The 22,726-nt window shown below is 47.5% G+C and overlaps 1 protein-coding gene and 1 long non-coding RNA gene across 2 annotated transcripts; one reads left to right on the forward strand and one right to left on the reverse strand.

The window, feature by feature from the left end:
• Positions 1-2,713: 2,713 nt before the first annotated feature.
• Positions 2,714-14,653, reverse strand: DTYMK (deoxythymidylate kinase). Its single transcript, XM_059703891.1, has 5 exons — positions 14,472-14,653; positions 12,757-12,865; positions 6,610-6,700; positions 5,530-5,727; positions 2,714-3,158 (listed from the first exon to the last, which is right to left on the reverse strand). Exons 1-5 carry the CDS (start codon positions 14,599-14,601, stop codon positions 3,048-3,050), a joined length of 639 nt encoding a protein of 212 aa, XP_059559874.1. The 5' UTR covers positions 14,602-14,653; the 3' UTR covers positions 2,714-3,047.
• Positions 14,654-14,722: 69 nt separating this feature from the next.
• On the forward strand, positions 14,723-17,088 carry LOC132238447 (uncharacterized). Its single transcript, XR_009453790.1, has 2 exons — positions 14,723-15,271; positions 16,786-17,088. It is a non-coding gene; the product is annotated as an uncharacterized LOC132238447 (long non-coding RNA).
• Positions 17,089-22,726: the final 5,638 nt, after the last annotated feature.

Here is a 22,726-nt window from a genome sequence, read left to right on the forward strand (position 1 = left end):
GTCTATTGTCTCTGTCTTGACCTTTCCTCGTTAGAGTTGTAATGATGGAACAAGAATGAACATTTTCTAAGCTCATGTCCATGGATCTCAGTGAGGATTTGTGGACTCAAGGCAAGCTCATCTCCCCTACACTAGGCAGACGGACCTCACCTGACAAGGCTCTGCTAGCTGCGACATGCTTCCTGTGGTCCTAAAGCAAAAAGGACGAGGAAACTTGGTTTAGGAAAACACACAATAACCCATTCTTTAGGAGTGGTTAGCCTAGTTCGTTGTCCCTCTGGTGAGCTGAGACTACTGGCCGAAGGCAGTTGCTGGTGCCTCAGCCAGTTCCTTCACTGTGCCCGAGATGTCCTAGCCTGACAATGCAGAGGGTGGCTAGCCTACTTGGCTCCCTGCTTCCTGCCACCCGTCCTCTGTTTAGGTGCAAGGGGACCAATGCCAGAAAAGAAAGCAGGAAACATTGTGCTGGTCCCCAGGTGAGGTGGCCCAGGAACCGAGTCATGGCCTGTTAGCATCTGCTGTAACAGATCTTGCCCAGTGGCTTCAAACAACAGACATTCAGGTCCTGAGGGCAGTGGTCAAACAAGATGTCAGCAGGGCACGCTCCTCCTGTGGCACCTGGGACGTTTCCTCGCCTTGTCCAGCTTCTGGAAGCTGCCCTCCTGCCCTCCACCCTCAGTGAAGATGCCTTTGCACCCTCCCTCTGGCTCGGCCTCTCCTGCTTCTCTCTGTTGGAGGCCCTTCCTGGACAGTCTAGGATGGCCCTGTTTCAAGGTCCCTCTGCCTTTAGGGACCTTGAGACAGAGGTGCTCTTCACAGGTTGTAGGGTTGAGAATGCAGGTGCTTTGGAGGCCTTTTTTCTGTCAATGCCTCAAAGGCTTCTTTAGGGTGCTGGGAGGCAAACAGCCCCTCAGCTAAACCTGCTGCCACAACTCTGGCCAGGCTGTTTGACGAGTGCTGTATTTATTGAAGAAAGTTTAAATGGCCTTGTTGATTTGAAAGTCAGCCCATTTCTACCTTCGCCCAGCTCCACTGCTTACCACCTGTGGGACTCTGTTCAGCTCTGGCCTCTGAGCCTGCTCATCTCTGACCCCACAGCTCCAAGAGGATGGTCTCTACTGAAACCTCCACCTCGTCCCACATCCTGACCCTCCGCAGAGAAAGTTCCTAGTCCAGTTTCCAGCCCTTCCCAGCTTCAGCTGAGGGGTCCACACTCAGCCCTCATCCCAGCCTGTGCTGGGTGCTTAGGGCACAGCCTGGACCTACCCACCTCCCTCTGGTCATCTCACCCATGCCCACTGCCAACACCAACCCTCCCTGACAGCCACGACCTCTCCGTGAGTCCCAGCCTGATCCTGATGTGTCCACAAAGGCAAGGGAGCTATTGGTTCAGATCTCAAGAAATCAACCCAGTTTCCTTTTCATTCTAGATGGGACCTGGTTATGTAAGAAGTCAACCAGGCAGGTGAGTGATAGGCGTGTCCCAGGAGGGGACCCAGGGACTGTCTTAATGAAAACGATTGACTGTGTGACTCCTGGAATTCTGACCTCACAGGTGTATAGTGTGGTCTGGTGGATGTGCTGACACCCACGGACGACCTCCCATCAGCAGGGCTACAGTGAGCAATTCGAACCCCATGAGTAGATACAAGAACCACGCCCTCAGGACTGAGTGTGCCAACACTAGCCATCCTCATCTGTCATGCCTTGTGTCCTCAAGGTGATAAGGAGGGACCAGGACAGAGGGCCAGGCAGCCTGGGTAGCTTAGGGGAGCTGGGGTCTGGCTGCCACTGCTATGCAGGACCTCCCAGCCAAATGTAGGTTCTGCCTCAGTCTGGTCTGAACTGTCAGTTGACCACTTACAACCCGGGGGTTAAGCAAATACCACATCTTTTTTTTCTGCCTAGAATCCAGTGTCCTGGCTTCAGAAGGGCACTGAGCCCCACAGTGCTGTCTGAACAGAGGGGATCCCTGTGCAGCACCTGGCGGATTCTCCTAGGAAGGGTGGATTAGGCAGGGTCCACGCTTATCTGGGTTCCACAGATAAGGCTGCCCTTCATGCCCACATGGACGGGGGCAGGATGTAATCAGGCTGCCTGGCCCCTTCATATCACCTTGAGGACACAAGGCACGACAGATGAGGATGGCTGGTGTCCGCACACTCGGTCCTGGGGGTGTGGTTCTGGTATCTGCTCACACGGGGTTCAAGTTGCTCACTGTAGCCCTGCTGACGGGAGCAGATCACCTTTGGGCATCAGCACATCTACCAGACCATGCTGTATACGTTAGAGCAGTTCAAGATAGAACGGAATGAAATTATATTCCTGGCATTTAGGACCACAGCAGAAAGAACAAAGGTACCAGCTGGCCCTAGCTGGTTTTGCTCAGTGGATAGAGAAGAGGCCTATGGACTGAAAGGTCTCAGGTTTGAGTCCAGTCAAGGGCACATGCCCAGTTGTAGGTCCAATCCCCAGTAGGGAGCATGTAGGAGGCAGCCAGTCAATGATTCCCTCTCCCTTCTCTGAATCAATAAAAATATATTTTTTTTAAAAAGGTACTATGTTTAGATGAAATGGGACTTCATACCTCAAGACACAGCCAGCCAGACCCAGTGAGGCCAGTCCAATGGGGGTGGTCCAGAGAAGCCCTACTGGGCCAGCGTAGGGCCCTCCCACCCGGAAGGACTCTAAGGAGAGGAGGCCTTCGACGACATACTTTCAAAGTAACTTTTATTCGTGCCTGTAAGAAATTCAGATTTTAAACTGACTGCCACATCAATTATCTTGAACCTGCTTGGATATGGTTATCATTAAGTTTCAATAAAAGGCATAATGATTTATCAACATCCTCAGGGTGAAAGAGGGCAGAAGGCTGAGTGACATACCACGAAGTCCCTGTGCCCAGGCCTCTCGAGAGGCTCCTCGTAGCTCTGCTTGTTGTTGACTTGTGCACAGCCCCCATGTTGTGCAATGTGAACACTGCACATCAAGCCTTTCATAAGGCTCCGGCCTCGCAGGACCCAGGGAAGGGGACAGCCCCTCCACATTTATGTCCACAGCTTCCCCAGCGGCCTCTGCGCTGCGGCCTGGATGATATCCTCAGAGAGCGTGCGGATCTCCTTGTGGACGTCTTCAATGCTTTTGGAAGCATCAACCACCTATTTCCATGGGATGTCAGGAGAAAAAGGATGGTTAATGCTCTTCACCTTTGTCGGTGAACATGTGGATTTCAGACAGGGCTGGGTGTGGGAAGGGCACAGTACAGGCCCCTTGGAGTCCTTCACACCTTTCTGACCCTCAGCCCCAGCTGGGCCGGGAGGGCTTTGCTTATATCCTTGGGACGAAGCTAACCCACATACCTGCTGCATCCCAGAAGCAGAATAAACACCCCATCCTCCTGATCGTCTTCCTCCTCCCCGTGACTCCCCCAGGTAACCACACATCAGCTCTCCTCAGGTCTGGCTGAGGAGGCAGAGAGAGGGCAATGCCTGTGCTAGGCTATACTCCCACACATCCTCGGCCACAAAATTCACTCACTAAATGCTGTGTCCTCATGGAAAGCATGAGGACCTCTGGTACCAAGGGAGCCAGTCCACGAGAAAACATCTCCACCAGGATGTGGGAGGCTGGGGATTCAAGTCCTCCTCCTACCATCGATCTAGGTCTAGGCCAGTGATGGTGAACTCATTTTTTTGGTTGATTTTTCTTTGTTAATGGCATTTAAATATATAAAATAAATATCAAAAATATAAGTCTTTGTTTTGCTATGGTTGCAAATATCAAAAAATTTCTATATGTGATATGGCACCAGAGTTAAGTTAGGGTTTTTCAAAATGCTGACACACCGAGCTCAAAGGGTTCGCCATCACTGGTCTAGGCCAAGAACAGCCAATTCTGGAAAAGCTCCTGGGGGGTGTAGACGAACTCAGAAAAATGCAATAATGAGGTCTGACTAGGCAGAAATGAGAATGACTCCTGAGACCCCACACAAGTACACCCCGAAGGTCACCTCGCCAGCCACTGCTCCAGCAGCACAGCTCTTACACAGACCTTCCCGGACAGCAACACTGGATGGTGTGAGGGGCGTTAGCCACCAATTAATTTCCAAATGGTCCTCGGGAAGTTTTTGTACTATACTTGCAACTTTTCTGGAAGTATCTTATTGCTTAAAAACTTTGAAAAAGAATGCTAAAAAAAAGACAAAAAACTTTCAGATAAACAAAAGCTGAGAATTCTATGCTAGGAGACCTGCCCTATAAGAAAAGGCAGTTCTTCAGGCTGAGGGAAACAAAACATGATTGGAAACGTGGAAGGAGAGATGAGCACCAGTGTGGGCCAGTAGGAGATAAAGTTTTCTGATTCATATTCCTAGCACTCTACATTCTTGGCTTGATCCTTGCAGATGTTGAAATGTGTTATGTGAATCATTTAAATTATGTGAAAATGACTCCAGGGTTCAGTGTGAGACATTCCACCAGTACATGTGAAAGCCATGTGAGGCTCTATGTTGCTACTCCCTCATAGGGAGGAAGGGCTTGTGGTCACCCTAGACAGGCCATGCAGCTCCGCATTGACTTGAGCACACATGAAAGAGAAGAGAAATGAGCCCACCCCAGCAGCAGGCTCAGCTCCTAGGACGGAGGTGGGGAAGCACACGCCAGATGACAGGGTCAACAGCTTAACCTTTCAGAGTCACATGGATGCAGCGTGTGACCGGCAGTGGACCTGGTCAACAGAGGATAAAAGTGGCTCTCTCGAGCCTGGGGTGGCACCTGCAGCACCGCCTGACCCCTAGAGCCCAGGCACTCAGATGTGCCCGAGAGAAGGCAGTGGTGGGATCTGCTATGGCACTGCTGGCAGGAACAGTAGCTCATCTGCAGGGAGGGAGGAGTAAGGCTGATGCCTGGGACTAAGGTCAGGGCACCGGATGATGGGCGCTGAGATGAAGGAGAGCCCCAGCACAGGGAGATGGCTGAGTGGGCCATGGGGGTGGTGTCCGGGCTCAAGCACCCCAGGCCAGGCCAGCAGAGTCAGGAGCCATCTCCTTCCCAGGAGCTAGTAAGGAGACAGGCATGCCCCCCACAGCAGGAACACCCAGGAGCTGGCACTGTGCAGGACAAGGGGCGTAAGGGAGGCAGTCTCTGACCCAGCAGCTGAAAGGGGGTGAACTGAGGGCTGGCCCCCAAATGGACAAGTTCAGACTTCTGATGCAAGGACCTAAGCACAGACTGCAAGATAAAGTATTACTCTTCCAATAAGCATGGAAGGTGATGTGAGGAGTAACTCAGGGATTTTATGTTCTGGATGACAAGGTCACATGGCTAATGCTCAGCAGAGGACAGGAACCTGCTGAGCAGTCAGCTCTGGAAAGGACCCACCAGGGAGGATTGCTGCTGTGGGGCTAGTGCCTGTCAAACTGTCCTCCAACCCACCTACAAGACACCCAATTTCCACACTTTGAGAAGCTAGCACCGGGACCCTGAGGGTGCCCACGCTCCTGGGTGCAGCTCTGGCACTAGGGCGACTCACCTTCCAGTTTAGAGTCCTGTCCTCCATGAGCTGGTAGTAGCATTGCAGTACCCGCTCCTGGAAGGCCCCATCCTCATAGCGTTCTTGGCCGAACCCGCCCCGCTCCACAACCTCTGCCAACCTCAGCTGAAGAAACACGACCAGGTCTGGTTTGGGAAGGCCCACGTCTGGCTGCTTGCACCAATGCAAAGAGAAGTTCTGCAGCAAAGAAACTGATGATCAGAGAAAGAAGCCTAATGGGGTCTAATGTGTTGTTTTAAAATCCATACCAAAGGAGGGGCAATGAGCTACCATTTCTTGAGACAGCAAGAAGTGAGGATCCCAGTAGTGACTTGATTTTTTAGATCGTGAATGTTTTACTATTTCCCATGGCACCTCCTTCTGGTTTAATTTTGTGAGCACATTCAAAAGTGGATAGAGCTCTGGCCAGTGTGGCCCACTTGGTTGGGCATGGTCCCTTGCACAGAAATATTGCTGGTTCAATTCCCAGTCAGGGCACATGCCTAGGTTGTTGGCTCAATACCAGGTAGGGGGTGTCTAGGAGGCAGCCAATCAATGTTCTACTCACATCAATGTTTCTCTTTCTCTCCCCTCTCCCTCTTTCTCTAAAAATCAATAAAATATCCTCTGGTGAAGATTTTTTAAAAAAGGTATTTGGGGGATGCATACTGAAACATTTATGAAGCATATGATGTGTCTGGTGGTCACAGTACTGGGTGATTTATCATTTTCTCTGCTGGTACATATTTGAAACTTTCTAAATAAAAAGCAGAAATAAGGGGCAGTACAGTCACTGCCATTCTACCTGGGACAGGAAGTCAGGAAAATATAAACAAAGCACCAGATGCTCTCACCATCTGGTCTGGACACAAGGCTGGGATAGAAAGCCCTGCTGACAGACCACCTCTGGAAATGTGTGATGTGAAAACAAGCTGCATCTACACCAGTGTTTGCCTTTCCCTTAGATAAGACCAGATTACAGCAGATGGACATAAGGACCACACAACTTGCTGTGTGATGTCATGGCCCTGCTCTAGACAGTCACACTAGCGGCATCCCACCGGGCTGGGCAGCACTCACCTCCTTGGCATTGGTAAAGGCAACACCAGAAAACGCATATCTGTCCACGATGAGGGTGATGCCCTGGCTCAACCTTTCCTTAATCAATGGCCTAAAAAAACAGAAAATGATTCTGAGCCATGGACCCAACTCCACATCCCCAGAACTGTCATGTTACAATCATCCTGATGACAATTCAGTAATTCAGTAACCTGACGGATTACGGGCCAGTGACTTGTAACCTTATTTCTTATTGAAAGATTAAAAAAAAAAAAAAAAAAAGAGCTCTGGATCTCCTCCTAGAAGATGCCACACAGGCACTCCCAGCAAAGCCCAATGTGAAACACAAGTCCCCTAAGGAACCACAGACATCACTGACAAAGATGGCAGGGAAGCCTGTGGGCAAGAGAGACTCCGCCAGAAGATGATGCTGAGAACATTCTCACAGGTGACAGTAGCTTAGGAAGATGTGCAAAGACAAAGGTCTGACATCAGCAAGAAGCATCGCTTGCACTTTGGGGAACAAAAGGATTTTTGCCACCTGTGACCTGGAGAAGCCCACAGAAGAGTAGGGATGGGAGATCACACTTGCAACAGCGAGATGCAGTTCTCATCACAGCTTCATTTGTGATTCCAAGCCATTAAAAAACTACCTAACCTGCAAACAGGAAGTATGTCACATGCACAACTGAGAAGGTGCAACTGTATAAAGAATGAGAAAGCCCTAACCGGATTGGCTCAGTGGATGGAGCGTCAGCCTGTGGACTGAAGTGTCCCAGGTTTGATTCCGGTCAAGGGCACATTCCGGGTTGCGGGCTTGATCCCCCAGTAGGGGGCGTGCAGGAGGCAGCCTATCAATGATTCTCTCATCACTGATGTTTCTCTCATTCTCCTTTCCTCTCTGAAATCAATAAAAATATTTTTTTAAAAAAACGAGAAAGACGTCCATAAGGAGATATAAACCAGTCTCCTAATGTGTCACTAATAAAGCAAAGTACAAACAAGTACATATGGCTGACTACCTTTTCAATAAGGTGTATCACACACACAAAAAAAGGTTATCAGGACGACACATACCCATTTGCTCATTTTATAAATAAATAAATACTTGAGGGGACACTATTCCCCACAGCGGAGGACAGGTGTTGGACAGATGGGAAATGGGAAGGGCAGTGACATATTTTGTATGGTTTTAACTTTTAGAACCATATAATGTTTTATGAATTAAAAAATGAAAATTAGCCGAAACCGGTTTGGCTCAGTGGATAGAGCGTCGGCCTGCGGACTGAAAGGTCCCAGGTTCGATTCCGGTCAAGGGCATGTACCTGGGTTGCGGGCACATCCCCCGGAGGAGATGTGCAGGAGGCAGCTGATCGATGTTTCTCTCTCATCAGTGTTTCTAACTCTCTATCTCTCTCCCTTCCTCTCTGTAAAAAATCAATAAAATATATTTTAAAAAAATGAAAATTAAATCAACAAAGATGAAAAAAAACCTAAAATTGTATAGTTGAATGAACATAACCATATCCCACATGAACACACAGGAAAACCTGCCCCAGAGACTTGAACACAGCACTCTCTGTACCCATGTGCTAAGGACAGAGCTGCCCACCACCTTGACCACTACGCAGGCTCTTACAGAGGTGTGGACCGCGGGCGGGCAGGTCCCCTAATGAACCACTCTCAGTGATGTCTGTGGTTCAATAGGGAACTTGTTTCACTGTGAATTTAAGTTAATCAAAGATATAAACAAGAAAACTGTGGGGGAGCCTGTGATACTGGACTGCAACAGGTATCAGCATGAACTGAGTTTCAGTGTAGATATGTGCAGTCATCTCCCGTATCTGCAGGAGATACATTCTAGGGCCCCCAGGGGATGCCTGAAGCCACAGATAGTACCAAACCCTATATACTCTGTTTTTCCATACACATATATATATAATATATATTATATATAATAAAGTTGAATTTATAAATTGGGCAATTTCATAAGTAGACTTGTTCCTACTGTAGTGATACCTCACCGTATGTTTTTCTTTCCTTTTTTTTTTTTTTTAAATATATTTTATTGATTTTCCACAGAGAGGAAGGGAGAGAGACAGAGAGTCAGAAACATCGATGAGAGAGAAACATCGACCAGCCGCCTCCCGCACATCCCCCACCGGGGATGTGCCCGCAACCCAGGTACATGCCCTTGACCGGAATCGAACCTGGGACCCTTCCGTCCGCAGGCTGACGCTCTATCCACTGAGCCAAACCGGTTTCGGCTGTTTTTCTTTCCTTGAGTGAAAAACTTTCACCTTTCATTTAAAGGAAGCCCTTACTTTTTCTTTTGGCATATGCAAATTGCCAGCATAACTACTCTTTTTTTTCCCCAGCATAACTACTTTTGAGCTTTGGGGCCATCATTAAGTAAAATAAGAGTGACTTGAACACAAACTGATGTGACTAATGAACAGGTAGCATCTACAGCAGTGGTTCTCAACCTTCCTAATGCCGCGACCCTTTAATACAGTTCCTCATGTTGTGGTGACCTCCAATTTCATTGTTACAAATTAAACATAATTAGAGCATAGTGATTAATCACAAAAACATTATGTAATTATATATGTGTTTTCCGATGGTCTTAGGCGACCCCTGTGAAAGGGTCGTTTGACCCCCAAAGGGATCGCGACCCACAGGTTCAGAACGGCTGATCTACAGTGTGGAGATGCTGAACAAAAGAGGTGAGTCACATCCCGGGAGGGACAGAGGACATTTCAAGATTTCATCCTGTGACTCAGAATTGTGCACAATTTGAAATTTCTGAATTGTTTATTTCTGGAATTTTCCATTTAATATTTTCAGACCTTGGTTGACAGTGGGTAACTGAAACATGAAAAGTGAAACCACGGGTAAGGGAAACGAAAGTCGATAAACAGATACAGAGGCAGAGCAGACGAACGTATAGGTCTGTCCCCAGAAGGGACACCCACTAGCAGTGAGCACACCTAGCACCCAGATGTTGGTTTCTAAACACCATTCCCCACAAGAGAAAAACAGCTGGTTCCCAGGCTGAAGCAGAAAACATGAGAAGCCTAAACATCTTGTTATACCAAAAAGCAAGCTCTTAAAAATAAGGCCTGGGCCCTGACTGGTTTGGCTCAGTGGATAGAGTGTCAGCCTGCGGACTGGAGGGTCCGTATTCGATTCTGGTCAAGGGCATGTACCTTGGGTGCGGGCACATCCCCAATGGGGGGGTGTGCAGGAGGCAGCTGATTGATGTTTCTCTCTCATCGATGTTTCTAACTCTCCCTTTTCCTTTCTCTCTGCAAAAAAAAAAAATCAATAAAATAGTTAAGGAAAAAAAAAAAAAAAAGGCCTGGGAACACAACCAATGGACCTGCTTGAAAAGCCTCCCACCAGCCAAATTTGGAACAACCTGAACATCAAAAAACAGGAGTAGCTTGTGACCAACTGACTAAAGAACCTGAGTCCACACTGATGACGAATGGATGGGGGAGGCAGGAAAGCCCTTCCTTACAGAATGCCAACTAACAAAAATAGAAAAAATGGAATTATAAAGTCGCCCTTTGAAATCACAATGACTGCCTCGGGCAGAATTATTCATGAATGCTACAGCAGAGGGTCAGAGTTTGCTAAGGGGATGTTTATATAGTTTTGTAGTATTTCCCCTTTTAAGTATTTTTTAACATTTTTATTGATTTCAGAGAGGGAGGGGGAAAGAAACATCAATGATATTGATCAGGTGCCTCTTGCACACCCTCTATTGGGGATCAAGCTTGCAACCCCAGCATGTGCCCTGACCAGAATCAAACCGCTGAGTTACACGGGTGGGCGTCCCTCCTAACTATTTACAACAGGAAAGACAGTCACTTAGTGGAAGGGCCTAGCCAGCAGCCTCCTAAGAGACCCAGGGAACCTGCAAATGATGGCTAAATGCCTCACCTCCCTCTTGCCCAATGCACTAAGAACCCAAAACCAAAATTGCATACCTAAGTCTACTTGTGGGGAAACATCAGACAAATGTAGCACTTTATAAATGGTTTGTAACTTTTTACAGAGTGAGCAGATGATAATGTGGCAAATGTTAATCATAGGTGAAGGTTGGTGAAAGGCTTATGGGAATTCTTGGTTCTAGTCTTACAACCTTTTCAGCTGACTGAAATTATTTCATAATAAGTTTAAAAACAGGCAGAGTAGCAAATTGCCATGGGAAGTAAGAGAAATCACTTATTTCTAGGGATATGTTCCTGCATGGAGATATTTACGGCCATAGAGGGCAGGCAGGTTTTGGTAAAAGGAGATAGGGAGGGATCTGGAGGGTGTTACCCCCATTGTTTTGAGGTATTTTCAGGGACCACCATCAACCCAGTTCAGATGAAGCAAAACTAAGGGTGAAAGATTAAATGGCTGGAGGAAATAATCAGTTTCCGCACAAAGTGCTTCAAGTACAAGGGAGAAATCAAAACAGCCGAGGCTTACCAAGCACTTGCTCCCACCCTACCTGGCCGACTTCAGGTGACTGTCACACCAGACCTACAAGGGGCACTGTTGTGCCAATGATGAAGCTGTGGTTGAGGGCTGAGCAAGACACCAAGGTCACAGAGATGGTGGACAATGGTACCACTTGTGAACTCAGCACCTGACCTATCACCCAAGGACTTTCAGGTCTTAGGAACACTAATCTGGCAGTAGTGGCTGGAATGATCTGCAAAGGGGACTATGTGTTGTGTCAGAACAGAGGGACAACCGACAGGAGGTCTTTTCCACACCAGGGACAAGACCACTATTTAGGAAATAGTTAGCATTATTTCTCAGTTTGATTTGGGCCTACATTACTTTTCTACAAACCACAAAGACAAAACAAAATCAGAACAATTACATCCATAAATTGCAGATGTGAGATTATAAAAATGGTCTTGGTGTCCTTAGAGTGGTATTACAGTGGGGAAGGCCTTTCCAAGCAAGACAGCAAGCTAAGCAGAGAGTAGAGCATTGTCCCTGCTTATAAGAGGGACAATGCAAAACCCCTGAATGTCCATCAACATCTGCTGTGAACGCCCTTCTGGTGAGCAAGCTACAGCACTAAGAAAGAGTGAGAAGAGAGGCCTCCTTCAGATATCAAAGGTCTGTAAGGCAGTTAGAAAGCAGCTGCAAAATTATTTTTATGGTAGGTTCCCATTTATTTATAATGAAACAACTCCAATGCTGTGTTATCTACATACGTGTAAATGGAAACAAGAGCCTCTGAAAGCACACACCATATCGCTCAGTAAACAGTTAAATGTTGAGAGGACTCTACTAAGATGTAAAACAAAAAAGGGTTGGGAGAGAGGATGAGATACCAACCTAAACTGTGAACTTCAGTTAAACAAATATATAATCAAGAAAACTGTTGCCAGAACCGGTTTGGCTCAGTGGATAGAGCGTCGGCCTGCGGACTGAAGGGTCCCAGGTTCGATTCCGGTCAGGGGCATGTACCTGGGTTGCAGGCACATCCCCAGTGGGAGATGTGCTGGAGGCAGCTGATCGATGTTTCTCTCTCATCGATGTTTCTAACTCTCTATCTCTCTCCCTTCCTCTCCGTAAAAAATCAATAAAATATATTTAAAAAAAAAAATGAAAAGAAAACTGTGGGGGGCCCTAACCGGTTTGGCTCAGTGGATAGGCATCAGCCTGCGGACTGAAGGGTCCCAGATTCGATTCTGGTCAAGGGCATGTATCTTGGTTTTGGGCACATCCCAGTAGGAGATGTGCAGGAGGCAGCTGATCGATGTTTCTCTCTCATCGATGTTTCTAACTCTCTATTCCTCTCCCTTTCTCTCTGAAAAAACTCAATAAAAATAGATTGAAAAAAAAAGAAAGAAAACTGTGGGGGAGCAGGAGGAAGGGACAGGGGTGTGGGACAATTTAGTACTTCCTGATAACCCTTTCTGTAAACCTAAAGCTACCTAAAGGAAATTAATTACAAAGAGGTGGTGGACAGGAGGCAGAAAAAGCATTAATCAGTGCTCTTTGGGAATATACAGCGATTAGATCTGGTCACAGGACTGGTGAATAAAAGAACCTTGTAAAGGCACAGCCTCTGGCATCACTATCCACTCCCCTCCCGAATCTCAAGAGGGAGAAAAGCATTGGGGGAGAGATGGAGGGCAATGGTATTACACTTGTTCCCAGCGGTTTGCAGAGAAAAGTAGGTGCACTGAGTGATCCTCCACCTCACTCTTCTTTTCCAAATAAGAACTCAGAAGTTTGCCAATTTCAGTTGATCTTTCTAAAAAAAGAAAGAAACACACAAAAATGAAGCTTTCCATCTACATTAGAATAGTTTGTACTAAACTTCTGGTCCTGACTCAAGTCTAAGTTTGAGTTTTATTTATTTATTTATTTTTTAAAAATATATTTTATTGATTTTTTACAGAGAGGAAGGGAGAGAGAGAGAGAGCTAGAAACATCTATGAGAGAGAAACATCGATGAGAGAGAAACATCGATCAGCTGCCTCCTGCACATCTCCCACTGGGGATATGCCCGCAACCCAGGTACATGCCCTCAACCGGAATCGAACCTGGGACCTTTCAGTCCTCAGGCCGACGCTCTATCCACTGAGCCAAACCGGTTTCGGCTGAGTTTTATTTTACTACATCACTACACAGGTTCAGACCTTCCCCTGAAGCTAGGGGCGCTTCCCTGAGAAAATGCAGCAGTATGCAGGCACACTGGGGAGCAGTTACCTCAAAGGAAGTATTTCTAACATTTGTAGAATGGCTGGCTTAAAGATTAGGACAATATTCAAAATAGCATTTCCCCCATTTCCTTCTCCTTGTTTTGTAAGCGTTACGCTGTCTCCTGGTTATCTGAATACTGATATTTTTATAAGCACTTTCAAGATCAATATTTTACTTTAAAAACTAAAAAATATGCCACAAAACCCCTGAGAGGGCAAACAGCAGAACAAAAAACAAAACAGAAACCTGGCCCTAGCTGGTTTGCTCAGTGGATAGCGCGTCAGCCTGCGGACTGAAGGTTTCCTGTTGGATTCCAGGCAAAGGCACATGCCTGGGTTGCGGCTCAATCCCCAGTAGGGGGCCTGCAGGAGCAGCCAATCAATGATTCTCTCATCACTGATGTTTCTTTCCCTCTCCCTTCTTCTCTGAAATCAATAAAGATAAGTTTAAAATAACAATAATAATGATAGTATATTTTAAAAAAACAAACAGAAATCTGAGACATGGATTACAAAACAGCACCAGGAAGGGGGGAGGGACTGAGAGGTGGGGGGGGGGGGTGGCAATGGAAGATATCTGTAATACTATCAAGAGTAAAAAATAAAACAAGCAAAAACAAAACAGCACTAGCAAACTTTTGGGGATGACAGATACAGTCTTGATTGTGAAGAGTTTCACGGGTGTATAATTATGTCGAAGCTCGTCGCACACTTCCCACATATGCACGTTACTGTACATCAATTACAGATCAATATAACTGCAAAAATAAAAGCACGGATGCATCCAATACCGACGGACAGGACACAGCGAACACAGGACTATAACAAGTGAGAAAGCCAATGATGGCCACAGACGGCAACCATAGCTCCAGGTAAACCATCTTTGCACAGGTCAATTAGGGTAAGGTCGGCAGGAGGCTCGGTTTCTTCATTCTCAGACACCTTTGGATGAGACCACACCAAACCCGCCCTCAACCACAAACGCGGCAGATTGGGGGGAGAACCGGGCGGGGCGAGCACGGCGGGCACATTCGGTCCCCGGATCTGGGTTCCCCCTGCTCCTCGCGGTGCTCCGGCCCCCGGGCTCCGGCCGCCCGACCTCTCCCGCCCGCAGCTCCCCACCACCTGCCAGACCCGCCCGAGGGCTCCACCCACCCGGGAAGCGTAGCAGCTCGGCGGGATGGCCGGCGGCGCAGAGCGCGGCCACCAGCTTGCGGCTCTGCGTGCTCTTCCCGGCGCGGTCCACGCCTTCCAGCACGATGAGCGCCCCGCGCCGGCCCGCCATCGCCACGAAGTCGCCGCCCGCCAGGGCTCCAAAATGCCGCGCGTCGTCCGGAGCTTCCATTGGCTGACGTCAGCCGCGCGCGCTAGGATTGGCTGCTATTTTCCATCGTTGGTCGGATTGGCTAGAACTGACAAGGGGAGCGGCGCGAGAACGGCTGTTCGCACCGCCTCTTCCGGAGGAGTCCCCGCCTTCTAAGCCGGAAGCCGAGGGCGGGACTTAGTTCTCGGTCGCGCCTGGAGCTAGGCTGCGGCGCGTGGGCTGGAGGCCCAAGCCCGAGAGGGCTAGTGGCGCGTCCTCGACGAGGTGCGGCGGTAGGGCGGCACGGCCCGCAGGCAGGTCTCGCGAGCAGGCCGGGGATTGTAACGCTCGCCCCGTCTGTGTCCAGCAGCGCGGGGAGGAGCTGTTTGCACAGGGCCCACGCGACAGCCGAGTAAACAGGGGCCTGCCAAGCTCCGAGACTTCCATTTGCAAAGACTGCGTGTGCACACCCACAGGCAGAAAGGAGAGCAGGGCGGTCGTTTCGTCTGTGACATGTGGCCACCGACCAGGAGAGGTCCCTGTCGTGGGGAGGCGACACGTCTGACTGAGAGCAGCCCCGGCATCTAGAGAGCGTCCAGTGATGTTTGCTGCTCTTGTCTCAGGGACATCGAGCTGCGGCGGCATCTGCCAGGTGACACTGCGCACTTGGGGGTGCCGCCTTCCGCTCCTCACACGCGCACTTTCCCCACTTGAGGGGTCCGCCCTCTGACCTGTCTAAACCCTATCACCCCGAAGGCCCGTCCCCGAATCCATCACGTTGTGGGGACACAGACATTGAGACCGGAGCAAGCCAGGAATTTCTGTTTTCCAGAATTTCTGTCGTGCTGGCTTAGGTTTCCCTTAGAGGCACTGGTACAAACTTTGGAGGCCACTGTTTTGGGGAGGTGGATGCAGCAGAAATGCAGATGTGGAATTCCGGGCTGCTCTCTAGCGAGCTGTTGGGAATCACCTGCCTCCTGCTGCAGACCCAGAGGTCGGTGAGTCAGGGCCCTTAAGGTTGAGCAGTGCCTGGGCTGAGGCCCTTGGGGCCATTTCCGACCTTTCCTCTCCCTCCCTCCCCCCCTCCCCCCTTCTCTCGGTGGTTGCGGAAGCCCAATGATAATATTACCCAAGATGCCTACAGTGAGTTTTGGAAGGGTGATAGATTATATTGTTTCCAATTATTTGCTTCCTTCCTTGATGTTGAGCTTGGCCACGTGACTTCCAAACACTGCTGTAAAGTAATCACAGCTGACAGCACAGGCAGAAGCTTTGAAAGCAGTTTGGCTCACCCATCCCCCTCTTGACCCCCAGGTGAGAGCAGCTGGCGTGCAACTAGGTCTGCTTTTTCACTTTGATTCCTGGAATAAGACATGGCCACAGCCAAGCTACAGCCACTGCAGCTGATAGGTAGCTCCAGTAAGAAAAACTGAGGTAACTCAAGTCACTGAGACTTTGGGGTTATTACTGTAGCAGGACCCAATGAAAGCTCATGACAGAATGACTGTTGCTTAATACCGCCTTACTTAGGTAAGCAATATCCTGCTGTCTCATTGATGTCTTCTAAAATGTCCATCTCCTGCCCTAGCAGGTTTTGCTCAGTGGATAGAGCCTCAGCCTGGGGACCAAAGGGTCCCAGATAAGATTCCGGTCAAGGTCAAGGGCATGTACCTCGATTACAGGCTCCTCCCCCACCCAGGCCCTGGTCAGTCCTGCAGGAGCCAACCAATCGATGTGTTTCTCTCATATCGATATTTCTGTCTTTCCCGCTCCCACTCTCTCTTTAAAAAAAAAAAAAATCAATGGAAAAATATCCTTGGGTGAGGATTAACAAAAAATAAAAATAAATAAAATATCCCTTAAAAAAAAAAGTCCATCTCCTTGCCTTCAAAAGAGGAAGGGATTCGAGTATAGTACAGAAGAGAACCCTCCTGGCATTGGATAAGTCTCAGTGCTGTAGGCAGTTAGACATGACAGCAAGGAAGATGGGCCAGGTATAGGTCATCCAGGTGGAAAGCCCCAGGTGCCCAGCAATGGACAATCAATTGTAGGGTGGGACCTTGCCCCCAGGGTGACTTTTCCTCCCCTAGCACATCACTGGTCAAGAGGTTTGGGCCCCCTGACCTTTCCTCTCTAGAGATAACATCTAGGCCTGTTGTATTTCAGCTCCAGGCCCAGGTAAGCAGTAAAACCAGCCAGGCATGGAATAAAGACCCCCTGCCCTGGTGCCAACCAATCAATCAGTGGAGACCACAACCCTGAAAGGATGCACCTGGAAAACTGCTGAATATTCTATTAAGATCTTTCCCTGGGACCTCCCCTAAAATCTCACATTACCATTCCTCACTTCAAGCTCCAAGGGCCCTTCCTTTACCTCCATAAGTTGTTTCCTAAGCCTATTTCTTCTAGGACTTACTTTTTCTACCTCTGTAATTTACCAAATAAATGTTCTCTTACAGTTTGGGTCTTGCCCTGAATTCTTTCCTTGCCAGAACCCAAGTACCAAGGTTGCTGAACCCAGGATTGGTCTGGCCCCACTGGTCAGACACCTGGTGCCATTCCCACCACCTACTACACCTGGACAGCCTTGTACCACATCTGTAGGACCAGCTCACCAGGCAGATGGGACTTTTGTGAATACACAGCTGTCCTGATCACCCATGAAAACAGAGGGGACTTGGCTGATGAGGCCTTGCATACTGAGTAGGGATGGGGTGCCCTTCTCATTGCAGAAATTGCTAAGCCAGCACAAGTAGTTTGTTACTGAGCTACAAGTGAAGGAGCACAGCATGAGAAGTGGCATGTGCTCCTTCAACTTTGCTTCCACCTCTTCCATGTCATGCCTTTTTAAAAAAATGTGTGTGCTCTGGCCGGTTTGGCTCAGTGGACAGAGTGTCGGCCTGTGGACTGGGGGGTCCCGGGTTCGGTTCTGGTCAAGGGCATGTACCTTGGTTGTGGACACATCCCCAGTTGGGAGCATGCAGGAGGCAGCTGATCGATGTTTCTCATCGATGTTTCTGACTCTCTATCCCTCTCCCTCTCTGTAAGAAATCAATAAAATATATTTAAAAAAATAAAAAAAATTTGTGTCATGCCTTTTTAAAGAAGATATATTTTTGTTGATTTCAGAGAGGAAGGGAGATAGAAACATCAATAATAAGAATCTTCCAGCACCCCCGTCCTCCCCACTGGGGATTAAGCCTGCAACCCTGGCATGTGCCCTGACCAGGACCTCCTGGTTCATAGGTGAACATTCAACCGCTGAACCACACCCGCTGGGCTGTCTGTCATGCCTCTCTTTTATCAGGATGCCTTTAACTGCACAGACCAGAATATTAGCCTGACTGTGGTATTTAATTATCTCAAATAACACAAAACCTAGATGAGGCAGCCAAGAACTTTTGCTGCTCAGTGATGTCAAATGTTGTCAAACAATGTCAGCACCTTAGCAGTTCTTTTAGCTTTTCCTTCATGATCACTGTGACTGCTGCACCTCCAGGCCTCAGGTCCTGACCTCGTAGCCCTGACATGGGCATACACAAGCCCTTGCACCTGAACATGCAGTCTCCTTTGTGCCCTGCTGCCCTGAGCCTCAGACCTGATGTAGCATAGTCTGCCTGGAGCAGTGCAAGTAGGATCTCTTCACCCTACCTTCTGATAGGCAGGTGGGCCCAAGGCTGTCCACTCTATGGAGGACATGATGGGATGCCATGTTTGAATGTTTTTGGAGACAGGTGAAACAAAATTGGTCCTAAGTTGCTGAAACTGGCAGGTGCCTGGGATTCATTAGGTTTTCTCTACTTTTGTATTTGAGATTTTCTATTTTTAAAAAAAGGATTCAAACCCTTATACTGTTCTGTTTCTCAGCTCTACCTTCCATCTCATAGGAGCTATCAGACATCCACCAAAGTCTCTCTCTTAGCTAGGCTCATAACAAACACCACAAATGGGCAGTGGACAGCAGATCTATTTTCTCACAGTTCTGGAGGCTGCAAGTCCAAGATCAAGGCAGCAGGAAGGTTGATGTTGGTCAGAGTTCTCCCTTTGGGTTGCAGATGGCTGTGTGCTCACCTGACTTTCCACTGTAAGGTGTTGGGGAGAGAGAGCTCTGGTGTCTTCCTTTTAATTCTCTACAGTCCCATTAAGGGTTTGGGATTCAGCCTAAGAATTTTTTTGGGGGGGAAGGGGGATATTCAGTCCATAGCACTCACCTACTTCCAGAATAGATTGTGCTGGGCACGTCACTGCCCTACCAGAATCCATTTCCCAGCCTCCATTGCAGTTAGATGTGTCTAGGTGTCTAAGTTACCGCCAATGAAATGTGAGAAGTGGCATGTGCGCCTTCAAATAGCAAACTGAATGCTGTCCCTATTCCCTGCCCTGGCCTCCTTGCAACCCAGCCTTGACCATGAAGGTAATGGTGAGGCCCTTTAGGAGCAGACACCACTTGGAAGGAATCTGGGGTCCTGTGACCCCATGGGCATGGCTGTCTGCCCCTGGACAATTACATAAGAAATAAAACTTCTTTTCTAAGCCACTGGATTTGGTTGGGTTTCTTGGTTAGAGTAGCTTAGCCTTCCCATAAAACTCTGGTTCTCAACTGGGCACTTTTTTTTTTTTCTTATTAATCCTCACCTGAGGATACTGTTTTCCATTGATTTTTAGAGAGCGTGTAAGGTGGGTAGAGGATGCTGCTAAACAGCCTACAAGACACAGGACAGCCCCACAGCAGAGTATCAGGCATATGTTAAGTGTCATAGTGTTAAGATTGAGCAACCCTGCTCCAGAGTATAGAGCAATGAGAAGAAAGTAAGGGGGTCGGCTCTAATTTGGCAGCTTCTAACAAACTGCTACCTGGGAAAAGTTATTTTCAGTATCTGATATATGAAGGGCACAATATGTGAGTTATTCTCTATAATAATAATAATAATAATAATAATAATAATAATATTTGTAGATGAGAACAACAAATAGCCAACAAATATATAAAAATATGTTTAGCCTCACTTAAAATCAAAGAAATACAAATTAAAACACCGAGGTGGATTTTTGATTATCTCTTTTTCTATCATGTTAACAAAGATAAAGCCTGATGAAATCTAAGGTTAACAAAAGTGTGGAAATATCCTTAGTGGAGTGTCAGTTCGTTTAAAAGTATCAGCACTTAGAAAATACAATACTCTGGCCTGGCCGGCTTGGCTCAGTGGATAGAGCGTCGGCCTGCGGATTGAAGGGTCCCAGGTTCGATTCCGGCCGAGGGCACATGCCTGGGTTGCAGGCTTGATCCCCAGTGGGGGGCGTGCAGGAGGCAGCCAATCAATGATTCTCTCTCACCATTGATTTTTCTATCTCTCTCTCCTTCTCCCTTCCTCTCTGAAATCAATAAAGATATATATTAAAAAAAAAGAAAATACAATACTCTGAGCCCTGGCCACTGTTGCTCAGTTGGTTGAACATCATTCCATGCACTGGGTTTCGGGCTTGATCCCCAGTAGGGTGTGTGCAGGAGGCAGCTGATCGATGTTTCTCTCACATTAATATTTCTCTCTCTCTAAAAATCAATACACATATAAGAAAACCTGTGCATGGCCTGGAAGTGTGGCCCAGGGGTTGAGGGTTGACCTATGAACCAGGAGGTCAAGGTTGGATTCCTGGTCAAGGTACATGCCTGGGGTGTGGGCTCAATCCCCAGTAGGGAGCATACAGGAGGCAGCCCATTAATGATTCTCTCTCATCGATGTTTTTAACTCTCCCTCTCCCTTCTTCTCTGAAATCAATAAAAATCTATTTAAAATACAAACAGAAACCCTGCACATGAGTAAAGCAGCGTTATTCTTAATTGACAAAACTTGGAAGCAACCCAGGTGTTCTTCAATAGGTGAATGGATAAACTGTGGTACATACAGAAAATGAAATATTTGGCTATTAAGAAGAAAGAATCTATAAAGCCAGAAAAGGACATGGAGAAAACTTAAATGCATATTACTAAGTGAAAGAAGCTAATCTGAAAGGTTACATACTGTATAATTCCAAATATATGATACTCTGGAAAAGGCAAAACTATAGAGATAGTAGATCAGGGGTTGTGGGGGGAGGAGGGATGAACAGGCAGAGCACAGGGAATTTTTAGGGCAGAGAAACTTCTGTATGATACTGTAATGGTGGGTACTTAACAAAATTGTACAACAAAGTGAACCTTAATGTAAACTATGGACTTTAGTTAATAATAATGTATCAATATTGTTTAATCAGCCGAAACCGGTTTGGCTCAGTGGATAGAGCGTCGGCTTGCGGACTGAAGGGTCCCAGGTTCGATTCCAGTCAAGGGCATGTACCTGGGTTGCGCACATCCCCAGTGGGAGATGTGCAGGAGGCAGCTGATCGATGTTTCTCTCTCATCGATGTTTCTAACTCTCTGTCTCTCTCACTTCCTCTCTGTAAAGAATCAATAAAATATATTTAAAAAATATATATATTGTTTAATCAATCCTAATAATGAACCATGCCAATACAAAATGTTTATATTGGGGAAAACCCTGTTCATATTTCTGTGGAAGGGTTGGCTGTACAGGAACTCTATTCTAAAATTTTCTGTGAGCCCAAAACTACTCTAAAAAAATAAAGCCTAATTAAAAAAAAAACCCACAAAAAACAAAAACTTAGCCACTTAAAACAATAAAAAAATATGGGTAGTATTTAGTTATGTATGCATGTGTGTGGGCGTCTTCTCATCAAGCATTAAATGGGGCCAAACTGCTACCATGTGGATTCAAAGGTAAACAAGATAATCACAGTCCTGTACCTTCCAGAGGTGGGAAAATTCCTTTATAAGTTCCTGGATAGTTTGAATTTTTAAAATGAAAGTAAAGTTGGCAAAAACGTTTCAATTTTTTAAAATTTCGGGTTTAGGTGTCGATGTAAGAAACATGAATTTTTGTGAGTTTATTTGAGCCGAAATGTCCACAATTGCTGGGAAGCAAAATCTCAACGGATTGAGAAAATGCTCCAGAGAATGACAGTTTTGCACCTTATGTTATATATTACAATGAAAAGAGAAGACAAAAGTGGGTCACAGGAAATCCATTGGTAATAGATTAGGGAGGCAAGAGAAAGCAAAGCAGGAGAAACCTCTGGGAATGGATAAAAAGTAAAATGACTAACAAATATTTTTTAAATAGGTGGGTGCAGGATAGTTAGTCAACAATTAACTCAATAAGGAGAGGATTTGTGGTCTTGCTCTGTTGCAGTACCTATGTATTGAGGGGTCCGGAAAAGGGAAATCACTTTGACATTCCAAACGTAGGTTATCCTAGATGCAAAAAGACCACAGGCTTACGGTGAAAACTTACCTTTGTCAGGGAAGAGTCTAGCCTAGGACATGACTACCCACCATAAACTGATTTTAGTTAAAAGTTTTAATCTCAGACCATCCTTTCTGGTTATGTTAGGTCTCCGAGTTTGTAAGGCCAGCATGCAGGTCTTCCCTGAGCTTTTCAGGTTTAGTATGTGGCCGCTTTTCGTCCACATAGAGAAGGGGGTACTTTTTTCTTTTTTTAATTTTTGAAAGGGATAGATTATGAGAGAGAAACATCGATGGGCTGTCTCCTATATGGCCCCCTGGGGATGAGCCCTAAACCCTGGCAAGTGTCCAGAGGTGGAATCAACTGGTGAGCTCTTAGCGCATGGGAGGATGTTCAACCAACTGAGCCATACTGCTGCGAGGGGGCTGGGGGTACATCTTTATGCATGCATTTTCCATAAGAACACTCATTGATCAGGGCTACCTGAATCCCAAGGGAGGAGGATGGGGGTGTGCGGCTCCGGGTCCTGGCTCCTTCCATCCAGGGACCAGTGGTCCCTCCCGCACGCGGGGGTCGCGCAGAGCCCCTCCCCTCCATCCCCGTGGAGAGCCTCGGGCGGCTAGCGCTGGGCCCAGCGTTTCCCGGACACCCAACGACACGTGCTGACCCCGTGACCCCCCCTTTTCCTGCGCGCATCCGGTGCACTCCGGGGGACCCTCTCGTCCGCTGCACCATCTTCTACACTCCTCCCAGGCTTCCGCCAGACCTGACCCCGCCAAAAGGGCGACCCGGGGATTAGGAGCCTC

This window comes from Myotis daubentonii, chromosome 7 (genome assembly GCF_963259705.1).
Source record: "Myotis daubentonii chromosome 7, mMyoDau2.1, whole genome shotgun sequence".
NCBI classification, from domain to species: domain Eukaryota; kingdom Metazoa; phylum Chordata; class Mammalia; order Chiroptera; family Vespertilionidae; genus Myotis; species Myotis daubentonii.